Source organism: Saccopteryx bilineata, chromosome 3 (genome assembly GCF_036850765.1).
Source record: "Saccopteryx bilineata isolate mSacBil1 chromosome 3, mSacBil1_pri_phased_curated, whole genome shotgun sequence".
NCBI lineage: Eukaryota > Metazoa > Chordata > Mammalia > Chiroptera > Emballonuridae > Saccopteryx > Saccopteryx bilineata.
The window spans coordinates 35,588,588-35,600,761 of NC_089492.1; the positions used below are offsets into that span (position 1 = coordinate 35,588,588).

Sequence of the window (12,174 nt, forward strand, 5' to 3'; positions counted from 1 at the left end):
ATGACAACATGGATGTACCTTAAGAATATTATAGTAAGTGAAATAAGTAAATCAGAAAAAGCTAAGAACTATATGATTTCACATATAAGTGGGATATAAAACTGAGATTTGTGGATATAGACAGAAGTGTGGTAATTACAGAGGGAGAGAGTTGGGGTTGGGGAGGGAAGTGAGGGAAAAATATACGGTGATGGGAAATGACTTTGGGTGATGGACACACAGCTCAATGAACAGTTCAAATGCTATAGAGATGTTTACCTGAAACCTATTTGTTCTTATGAACCAATGTCACCCTATAAAATTTAATTTCTAAAGAAAAAAATAAGTTCGTCTGACCAGGTGGTGGCGCAGAGGATGGAGCATCAAACTGGGACACAGAGGACCCAGGTTCGAGACCCAGGTCGCCAGCTTGAGCACAGGTTCAACTGGTTTGAGCAAGACTCACCAGCTTGACCACAAGGTCGCTGGCTCGAGCAAGGGGTCACTCAGTCTGTTGTAGTTCCCTGGTCAAGGCACATATGAGAAAGCAATCAATGAACAACTAAGGTGCCGCAACGAGGAATTGATGCTTCTCATCTCTCTCCCTTTCTGCCTGTTTCTCTCTGTGTCTCTGTCACAGGAATAAATAAATAAATAAATAAAAAGTTCCATTTTAACTTTGTGAGCACATCTTTCTACACTTGACCTTTGGTTGGTATGTCATCAGATTGGTGTGTGTGTGTGTCTGTGTGTGTGTGAAGTTACAGATTTATCATTTCAATAAACATTTTTTAAATGCTGTAAGCCAGGGGTCTCAAACTCGCGGCCCGCCCACCAATTTTGTGCGGCCCGCAGACTAATCAAACTTCGTGGATTAGTCTGTGGGCCAGTGTGTCTTTTTTTTTTTTTTTTTTTTTATAATTTATTTTGACTTAACTCCAAACCAATAATGAATATCGAAAATACATTTCACTGCTGTTAACACAGTCCTGTATGTGCTCACACAGCATGTTCCAGGAAGTCAATCATCTTCTTTCTCAATATATGTCTTTGCATTAACATGTGCCATCTGCCTGGTTAAGTACCTATCTCTAGCTGGTATCACAGTTTCTTCATTGCTCCGTTTTGCAAACTTGTTCACTGCCTCATGTGGTCTCTCTTCTTTGCCCGTCTCTTGACATTCATCTGTGATTCTCTGTTTTGCACCTAGTGATGTTTCAGAACTATTGAGTTTCTCTGAGTTTCTTTCTTTGTCCTTTTCCATGGTTCTCATTTTGTCGGATCTTTCCTAGTCAAGAAACCTATCCTTTGCCCTAGAATCCGGGCTGCTTTCCTTTCTGTCTTGCTTTCTTTCTGAAGAATGAACATTTACTTCTTGTTTCTCTCTATCTCTGTTTTCATATCTTTCTCTCCTTGTTTTCATATGTTCTTTTCTTTGCTTTTCTCTTCCTTCTCTGCTCCTTTCTCATTGTGTTGGTTATGATCATTTTGTTGTCTATCTTTTTCTTGTTCTCTTGTGGGATACTTCTCTCTGTTTTTCTCCCTTTTTCCATTCTCTGTCATTTCTTTCTCTTTGATCAGTTCTCCTCAGTTTATCTTCTTGCTCATGCCTCTTCCAGTGGGAATCTCTATGACTGATTTCTCTGTGCCTATGGGAATCCTTTTCTTTTCGGTAATCACGGTCAGTGTAATAATTCTCCTGGTCCCTGCGTTGTCGGTCTTGGTGTTGATCTTCCCTTTTCTCATGTCCTCTGGACTTGGAACTTCTTGTGTGGGCTTTTTGTTCTCTTTCTTCACTAGATGACCGTGAGTGGGCTCGATTCCTGTGATGCCTGGAGTGATTCTCAGAGGTCTCTATGTTCTTTTCCCTTCTGCAGTTCACTTTATTTTCTTCCATTTCATCATCCTCACTGCTGTCAGCATCAATGTCACTGTCTGCATCTGGATTTTCCTCTTCTTTCACAACAGTCTGGAGAATGCATTTCTCATGTGGTAGTCTGTTCTCTGAACTTACTTCATCAGAATAACCCCTTGATTTCTCTTTATTCCAGACCTAGCTTCACGAAAGCTGCATGTAGGTACTTCCTCTTCACCAACTGCTTGATTTAACAAATGCCTATAAAAATCCACTTAGATCTTTCTGTTTGGTTACATCCAAACGTGCTTCCAGTGCAGCAGCCCTCTTTTCTCTTTCCTCCTCTTCGGCTCTCTCTTGCAGTTTTTTCTTATAAGCAGATGTCACAAATGCCTTTTTATCATCAAATTCTCCTTTTTCCATTTCTCATTCTCTCTGTATTTTCTTTTCCATTCTTTTTTCCTTTTCCTTTTTTCTTATCTCAACTGCTTTTAGTAAGTTGTGAATATACTTGGGCTTCCGGTCTTTTCCCAAAAGCAGTTTGGGATTACTTTCTTCCCTTTTTTTCTGCATTTCATCATAAATACTGTCATATTCATATACAGTGGAATCTTCAGCAAGGGCCTTCTGGATTTCCAGTTTGGTCTGTTTCATTGCTTGCTTTTTAGCAGCTTCCCTCTGAAGGCTTTCACTCACGGAGGCCTCATCATCATCAGAATCATTCCCAAACTCTGATGGTTTTTGCAAAACAGGGAGCAACTGCTGTGCTTTCTTTGGCAAAATAAGCCCATACTGCCTGCCCGGAATCACCATCTTGCTCCCGTCTCCATTGAACGTCAAGAGTGTGTCTTATACCTGGGGAAATATGATGTATCTTCACCCATTGAAGGATATTGGGCTTGTTTTTGTTTTTTGGTTTTGCTATTTGTGATAAAACTATGAATGTTTGTATACATGTTTCTGCATGAACATAAGTCTTCATTTCCCTGGGATAAGTGTCCAACAATGAAATTAGTGGGCTGTATAGTAAATTCATTTTTATTTTAAAAGAAACTGCCAAACTGTTTGACAGAGTTGATGATGTGCCATTTTACATTTTTACTAGCAGTTTTTCTTGCCATTGTTTAGTGTCATAATTTTTCTATTTTAGTCAATCTAATAGGTGTGTAGTGATACCTTATTGTGGTTTTACTTTGCAATTCTACAAAGGTCAACAGTGCTGAACATCTTTTTATGTCCTTATTTGATATTTAAGCATCCTCTTTAGTGGAATATCTGTTCATGCGTTTTGTCCATTTCTAATTGGATTGTTTTCTTTCCTGTTGAGTTTTAGAGTTATTTTTATATTCTAGATACTAGTGCTTAGTCAGATATGTACTTTGCAAATATTTCTCCCACTCTTTAACCTATCTTTTCAAAGGCAAGTTTACCAAAGATTTCTTAAAGGGTCTTTCAGATCTTCTGCTTTGTGAACTCATGGAGATTTAGGGAGCATGGTGCACTCAGAGGGTGCAGATGCTCTGTACACTGCCCTAGACCTTGCCCTCTGCATCTCTTCCACCTGGTTGTTGCTAAATTATATTCTTTTGTAATAAACCAGTAAGTAAAACTATTGTCGATACTGATAAGCAGAATTCTCACTGATGTGGAAGAGAGTTAGTTACAAATATAGAAGAGAACAGAGTGAGCCTTGTGGTGATGAACTGGGATTGGAGGCACAAATAGAACATGCAGCTTTTACAAATTCAAGTTATCATACTCAATTATTAAGACTGGAATTCACTGGAAAAAAGAAAAGACAAACCAAGCAACAGCAGATCATGAAGACAAGAAAGAAAAGTTGCAAGAGAAATTCGGAAGTTAATCACATGTGATTTTTTCTGGACACTGGTGTATTGGAGGACTGTCTCTAAACGAAGGGTTACAAATAAGTTTTACACCAAAGACCTTTGTTGGTCAGCATAATGCCATTGAAGCATGATGCATCAAAACTGTTGTATGTATCACATATAGCACATATATTTTTAAGCTTAGCTTTCCAGTTGGTAAATAGAACTGTGGTTGAATTTTATGCATACTCACTCGGTATTAGAGAGGGTAAAAGCCTTTCCGTTCTCAACTGCTTATCTCAAATTAGCGTGGTGTGTGCTTTTCTGGTTATTTCAGTACTCTTCCATTTTCAGGTCCATCAGATACTTCCTCTCACCGGCACACCAATGCCCTGCAGGCCTTTGGCTAACAATCATCCCTAGCCTCCTGCTTGTTGTGTGGTATTTGTGGGAATACCTTCTCATATTAAGTTTTGTTGTATATTTTGCCCATGAGTGTTTGGTTTTGCTATCTAATTGTCCTGTTTTTATGAAGGGATTCTGAAAGGTAGAAAAACAATATTGCTGACATTGCCATTTCCCCAGAATCCTCTCTTACCTTTTTTCTTGATCTAGCAAAATATGTTGTACTTTTTAACTTTCAAACTGAAAGCACAAACAGTTTAATAAATATTATAAAGCAAACACTTTTTTAACCACCATGTAGGCTGAGGAAAAAAATTGCCAAGACCGATGAAGGTCCCCTCCTGATCAAATATCCTTACTCTCCCTCAGAGGTAACCACTGTCCTGACTTTTGTGATTTTCATCTTCTTGCTTTTTTTTTTTTATAGTTTTACCAACCATGTATGAAAATAAAGCTCTTAGCATATATTTTCATCTGCTATATAAGTTTGTATAAAAGGAATCATGTTATATACATTTTTTGTGTCTTCTATAAGCGTTTGTGAGATTCTTCTATAATTGCATTTAAGAGTTTTATTGATTTTCATTGCTGTATATAGTGTCCCATTGCATGAATATACCATAATTTATTTGCTGTTTTTTACCATTTGGGTTGTTTCCTACTTTTTACCACCAGTAGCAATGCATATACTTTTCATACTTATATGTAATATATATTCTTAAATACATACCATTTTTCAAAGGAAGTTTCACCAATTTATGCTCCCAAAAACAGAATCTGAGAGTACTCATTGCTACAAATCCATAGTAAAATATAATATTATTAGACTTTAAAATTTTTGACTGTGAATAGTGTATCATTAATGTCTGTGATTTTAACTTGCATTTTCCTGACTACTAGTGAGTTGATAACCTTTTCAATGTTTATTGGTCATTTAGATTTCAGTTTTCATGAATTGCCTGTTTTTCTTCTTTGCCCATTTTTCTGTTGGGAGATATATGTGCATGTGTGCGTGCCCCCCCCCCCCCCATACACACACACTGAATACAGTTTCTTTGATGGTATTATATGGCAAATATCTTCTTCCACTCTCTAGAGTTGAGAATTAAGATGTATACAATTCAATGTTTATGAGGAATTGTATGATGAAACATGAAAAAATAATGCAGCACCAATTTAGGATTGACTGTAAAATTTATTCTACAATATTTGATGGATTCACATAGCAGCTGATAAAAATTAATGAATGAAATAGGAATGCAAGATTTAAATTTTTTTTTTTTTTACAGAGACAGAGTCAGAGAGAGGGAAAGATAGGGACGGACAGACAGGAACAGAGAGAGATGAGAAGCATCAATCATTAGTTTTTCGTTGCAACACCTTAGTTGTTCATTGATTGCTTTCTCATATGTGCCTTAACCATGGGCCTTCAGCAGACCGAGTAACCCTTTGGTCAAGCCAGCGACCTTGGGTCCAAGCTGGTAAGCTTTGCTCAAACCAGATGAGCCTGCGCTCAAGCTGGTGACCTTGGGGTCTCGAACCTGGGTCCTCCGCATCTCAATCCAACGCTCTATCCACTGCGCCACTGCCTGGTCAGGCAGGAACACAAGATTTAAATGTCAGGAGTAGCAGAGACTCATGGGGTCACATGAATATAGCATAATGATGGGAGTTAGAAATTTTAAACACCTAGATTTCCTGGCCAGTATGATTTATTTAGTAAGGATCTTATATATATATGTCCACTTACTGGCTGACAAGCAAATAAAAGGTAATTTTGAATATTTTCAGGTCTGCACATAAAGGTTCTAAAATATAGTGTAGAGTGACCACCCATATCTGAATAGGGTGCTTTCTGATCCCAAACTAATTATTAAATTTGGATTGTCTTCCATTCCTAACCTGTGTTCATATTACAACCTATTTTTTTTTCTTTTTTTTTTTTCTTTTTAAGCTGGAAACGGGGAGAGACAGTCAGACAGACTCCCGCATGCGCCCGACCGGGATCCACCCGGCACGCCCACCATGGACGACGCTCTGCCCACCAGGGGGCGATGCTCTGCCCATCCTGGGCATCGCCATGTTGCGACCAGAGCCACTCCAGCGCCTGAGGCAGAGGCCACAGAGCCATGCCCAGCGCCCGGGCCATCTCTGCTCCAATGGAGCCTTGGCTGCGGGAGGGGACGAGAGAGACAGAGAGGAAAGCGCGGCGGAGGGGTGGAGAAGCAAATGGGCGCTTCTCCTGTGTGCCCTGGCTGGGAATCGAACCTACAACCTATTTTAATGAGAGGCAGTTTTATTTCAGGATATGAAATAGGGAGTGAGAATTAGTCTTTGGGCTATGGCATTTGGAGAAAAACCAACAATTAGAAACAGCCCCTGACAGTTGGAGTTAACTCTATAGCCAGTAAAGAGCCCTCAGACTGAATGCCAGGATGTCCCTCCAGTAAAGTGTGGCCTTGATAGTGCGCCAAATATTCTTTTCCCAAAGTTTCTGGCAGTGGTGTTGGTCTTTAATTTATATAAATTATTATAAAATTCTTACCTTCAAATTTAAGGCTTGAAAATAAATCATATGAATCATAAGCCACAACAGTATATTTAAGTATTATAAAATGTTTATATATTTAAAAGTGTTAATTTCATCCACCAATTTTTATTAAGTAGTATAAATAAATATAAAACTCTATTAAAATGATCACAGGTACATATTGTGTTCATTTTATTAGAAACTGTAAGGTAGTTTTTGTTTTTTTTTAAAGAAGCATTTTATTTTATTTATTTATTTATTTTATTTATTTATTTTTCTGAAGCTGGAAACGGGGAGAGACAAACTCCCGCATGCGCCCGACCGGGATCCACCCGGCACGCCCACCAGGGGGCGACGCTCTGCCCACCAGGGGGCGACGCTCTGCCCTCTGGGGCTTTGCTCTGCTGCGACCAGAGCCACTCTAGCACCTGGGGCAGAGGCCAAGGAGCCATCCCCAGCGCCCTGGCCATCTTTGCTCCAATGGAGCCTCACTGTGGGAGGGGAAGAGAGAGAGAGGAAGGGGGGGAGTGGAGAAGCAAATGGGTCCTTCTCCTATGTGCCCTGGCCGGGAATCAAACCCGGGTCCCCCACACGCCAGGCTGACGCTCTACCACTGAGCCAACCGGCCAGGGCCTGTAAGGTAGTTTTAAAACTTCCTTCATCTACTAGGTATATAGACTTTTTTTATAATGTAGATTATAATTTTAATGTAATTTTAAATTATTTTTTCTTTATATAAGTGTACATTGCCTCTTTATTGAATGAATATGATTTCAGGCTATTGATGTATCATAAAAAGTTTGTTTAAAGCTAGGCAGTGTAAAAATAAGAAATTATTAGAAAAGGAGATAGATGGCAAGACTGGTAATTGTGAGCATAGGTATTATACACTTTGTAATCTATTGATTTTTTGAGGCTTATTGTGTAGTTTAATCTTATATTTCTTTTCCTCTCACTAGGGCACCAAGATTCTGTTTTACTCATTCAAGCTCAGCAAAACATGCTAGCGCTGAACTGAAATTGTGGCATCTCCGTCAAGAGAAACCAAGAAAGGATGTTGACCCTTTTCCACAAATGGCAACCCTTTTGCCATTGAGACCTAAATCTTGCATTCCACAGATATCTGATACGCAGGTAGGGTGTACATTGTTTCTTTGATCTCTTTATTAAGCTTATAATAAACTGTTCATGTGTGAGTTTTGTATACTAATACTTAAGTTTTATCCTCTGCTCTATTTTATTTGCTTTATTGTACTTTTAACCATATAATTCATTTATTCTCATTCACCTGCTACTAGAATATAAGGGATTTTTCTTTGTTAAGTATTCATCCCAGTGCATAAAATAGTGCCTGGCACATAATAGTTGCTTAATAAATATAAATTAAACAAATGAGTGAGAAGTAGCAACAACAGAATTAATATAGTGAGCATTATTTTACACTGAAGAAGATTAAAGTAGTACAAAAAGATAAGGGAGGGAAAAGTCCAGAAAGAGAAGAAAAGTTAACTAACTTTATACAGTAGAAATACATACTGCTAGGTACTTTGACACAGAGATGCAATAACTGTAGCTACGATCTGCATTTCAGAAATAAAAAGCGTTATTAATCTTAATTCCCTTTAAATGTGTGACAGAATACTGTTATTAGCCATAGTCACAAACAGCCCCCTTAAAAGAGATTATATTCAGGACATCTTATTTTAAAAACAGGAAGATGTATAATATAGTTTGAGAAGTTTTACTTTAACAAGTAGTGTTTTAGAGCTGGAGAGATTTTACAATTTTTCTGTCAGTGTTTTTTAACTTTAGGTTTAATTAGAACCACATAGAGAACTTTTAAAATATACTGATGCCCAAATCCCACCTTCAGAGACTATGATTTAATTGATCTGGAATGGGTCAAAGTCACTTTGTAAAATTAGGGGCTTGGCTTAGAACTGAGATTCTCAACTTGTCTGAACATTAGAATCACCTTTTAGAAACTACATTTCAATAGAATTTCTAGGTGACATGTATTCAAAGCACTGCTATAGGCTGGTAATTCTTCAGTATATGGAAGAGTCATCTGATGAGCTTTTGAAACAGAGATGCCTGGGTTCCATCTGGAGATTAAGATTTAGTATGTCACCCGGCCTGTGGTGGCACAGTGGATAAAGCATCGACCTGCAATGCTAGTCGCTGGATCAAAACTCTGAGCTTGCCCAGTTAAAGCACGTATGATAAGCAATCAATGAACAACTAAAGTGAAGCAATTATGAGTTGACACTTTTCACTCTCCCCACCTCTCCTCTCTCTGTAAAATCCTAAAAAATAATTCAGTATATCTGGGCCCAAGAATTTGCATTCCTAATTAATTCCCTCTCAGGTGATGTTCTTGCTGCTGGTTTTGGGACCACACTTCGTGTTATTGTCACTTTAGTGCACTATTGGTTTCTTACCATTGTCTTGACATTTTCCTGACCTTTGACCTTGTTGCCTTTTTTGTATGCCACTCCATTGATAAATCTAATCTTTCCTATTAGCCCATGTAATTTAGTGACCTAGTCACCAAGTCAACACACATTTTAATGGCAGAAGTGTAGGTGGAAGCTATATTCACCTCCTCCCAGGACCAATCTGGAACTACAACTGAATTATAGAACAATCATCCTGAATAACCAACTGAGGAATGGCTGAGGAGAAATCTTGTAACCAAGGATCTAAACAAGTAGCCACATTGAGACTGGTAGGAAGGGCAGAGATGTGCAAAGGGCTGGTCCCACTCTTATGGGCAGCAGCTGAGATTCTAGAGGGATATTTCAGCTTGGGAAGATACCCCTGAGAAGTGTCGGGCCTAAACACCAAGCCAGCCTACACAATCAATAGCAACAGATCTGGGAAGAAGTGCCCACATAACATCTGGCGGTGAAAAGCAGTGGGATTCTTGTCTGTCAGGAAGAGATGGAAGTCTGCACAGAAGCAGGCACTCTCTTAAAGGGGCAACACATAAAATTTTGTTTGCAGCTACTGGGCTCCAGCAAAGGGAAGGTGGAGCAGACTAGAGTTGCATAAGAGTTGCTCTGGGGAGACAGATGAAAGACAGCAGCCAGGATCCCTGTGCTACATTAATTTTCCATACTTCAGGTGCCATCTTTCTTGGGTGTAATACTCCCCTCCCTGTGTTATCAGTGTGGGAGAAAGCAATAGCCCCACCCTCTGGACTCCTTCTTCACTCCAACTGTGGAATTTAGGTCTTGTTAAGGAATACAGCCAAAGGCTTTTCAGTGACCAAGTCCATCAAACAGCCAGAAGGCAAAACAAGATGGAGGCAGATCTTGGGGCACTTTGGGACTTCTGCTGACCTGCCCCCAGGCCTTGAGCTGGTAAAAGCTGGCTTCAGTTAAGATCTTGATTCTTCCCATGTGCACCCAGGCTCAACAGACTCAGCCACAAACTGTGGAATCCTTGTAGCTCCAAACAGGTTGCTGAAGGCCAGTCAAAAGCAGTATCATTTATTTATCTGAACCAGAGTCCTTCCCTAGAGGTTCAAAATCAACACATTCAGTGCCTAGTTTTAGACATCAGAGCATGATCTAATTAGCTTCACAAGCAACATATCCAAAGGGAGATCTTGGCAAGCATCAAACCCTGCTCAGGCAAATTCTGTTTCATGTGCTCAGCACCTGCAGAGCTTTTCACACTGTGGAATCAACCAATGGTGATATGAATAAATGAAACAACAGATCTATGATTCTCTCTGTCTTTGTCTATCACCCTTCCTTTCACTCTAAAAATTGATAAAAAAATGAAGATAGTTTAAGGGACCTTTGGGACAACATGAAGCATATAACATCTGTAACATAGGGGTACCAGAAAAAGAAGAGAGAGAGCAAGTGATTGAGAACCTATTTGAAGAAATAATGACCAAAAACTTCCCTAACCTGGTGAAGGAAAAAGACTCACAAATTCAGTAAGTGCAGAGAGTCCCAAAAGAGATGAATCCACAAAGACCCATACCAAGACACACCATAGTTAAATGGCAAAGGATAAGACAGAGAGAGAATTTTAAAAGCCAGAAGAGAAAGTCAGTATTCTACAAGGAAACTAAAAAATCTGTCAGCTGATTTCTCAACAGAAACATTGCAGGCCAGAGGGATTGGCATGAAATATTCAACATGATGAAAAGCAAGAACATATAACCAAAATCGCTTTAGCCAGAAAGGCTGTCATTTAAAAATTGAAGGAAAAAATAAAGGGATTCCCAGACAAGAAAAAAACCAGAGGAGTTACCACCAAGCCAGTAGTATAAGAAATGTTAAAGGGCATGCTGTAATAAGGAGAAAAAAAGAAGGAACACAAAACAGAGGAACATAATTAAAAGAATAAAATGGATGGCAATAAATACACACCTATCAATAATTGCTTTAAATGTAAATGGCTTAAATGCTCTAATCCAGGCGTCCCCAAACTACGGCCCGCGGGCCGCATGCAGCCCCCTGAGGCCATTTATCCGGCCCCCCACCGCACTTCCGGAAGGGCCACCTCTTTCATTGGTGGTCAGTGAGAGGAGCACTGTATGTGGCGGCCCTCCAACGGTCTGAGGGACAGTGAACTGGCCCTCTGTGTAAAAAGTTTGGGGACCCCTGCAAGACACAAAATAGAGCAGATGAACAGATAAGAAAACAGACCCATCTATATGTTGTCTACAAGAGACCTACCTCACAACAAAAATACACACTTTACTAAAAGTAAAAAGATAGAAAATAATATTTCATGCATTGGAAACAAAAAAAGCTGGGATTGCAATACTTATAGCTGACAAAATATACTTTAAAACAAAGGCTGTAGTAAGAGATAAAGAAGGACACTACATAATGATAAAAGGAGCAAACAAGAGAATACAACCCTTGTAAACATTTATGCACCCAACATAGGATTACCTACATATGTAAAGCAAGTCTTGATGAACATGAAGGGAGTGACAGTAATACAGTAATAGTAGGGGATTTTAACACCCCATTGACTTCAATGAATAGATCTTTTGGACAAGGAAACAGGGGCCTTAAATGACAGACTAGATCAGATGAATTTAATTGATATCTTCAGAGCATTTTATTCCAAAGCAGCAGAATATATATTCTTTTTAAGTGCACATGGATCATTTTCTTCGGTAGAGCACATGTTAGGGCAAAAACAAGTCTCAATAAATTTAATAAGATTGAAATCGTATCAAGCATCTTCTCTGACCATAATAGTATGAAACTAGAAATCAATCACAGGAAAGAAACTGAAAAACACACAGAGACATGGAAACTAAATAAAGTGTTAACAAACAATGAATGGGTTAATAATGAGGTCAAGCAGGAAATCAAAAGATATCTTATCAAAAGAAACAAAAATGAGAACACAACAACCCAAATTTTATGGGACAAGGTGCAAGCAATCCTAAAAGGGAAATTCATAGCATTACAGGTTTACTTCAAGAAACAAACAATCAAAAAAATCTCAAAAAATCTAATTTTACACCTAAAGGACCAAGGAAAAAAGGGCCAAAGTAAGTAGGTGGAAGAAATAATAAGTATCAGAACAGAAAG

At 38.9% G+C, this 12,174-nt stretch overlaps 1 protein-coding gene and 1 pseudogene across 7 annotated transcripts in view; one reads left to right on the forward strand and one right to left on the reverse strand.

Moving 5' to 3' along the window:
- Nucleotides 1-12,174, forward strand: part of RGS22 (regulator of G protein signaling 22) — a 218,212-nt gene that overhangs the window by 65,932 nt on the left and 140,106 nt on the right. For all 7 annotated transcript variants that reach the window (XM_066265963.1, XM_066265965.1, XM_066265966.1 and 4 more), the window contains one exon: nucleotides 7,558-7,732. In XM_066265963.1, the coding sequence (XP_066122060.1) occupies nucleotides 7,558-7,732 (175 nt within the window). The remainder of the gene's footprint in view (nucleotides 1-7,557; nucleotides 7,733-12,174) is intronic.
- Nucleotides 1,001-2,647, reverse strand: LOC136328498 (nuclear speckle splicing regulatory protein 1 pseudogene; annotated as a pseudogene).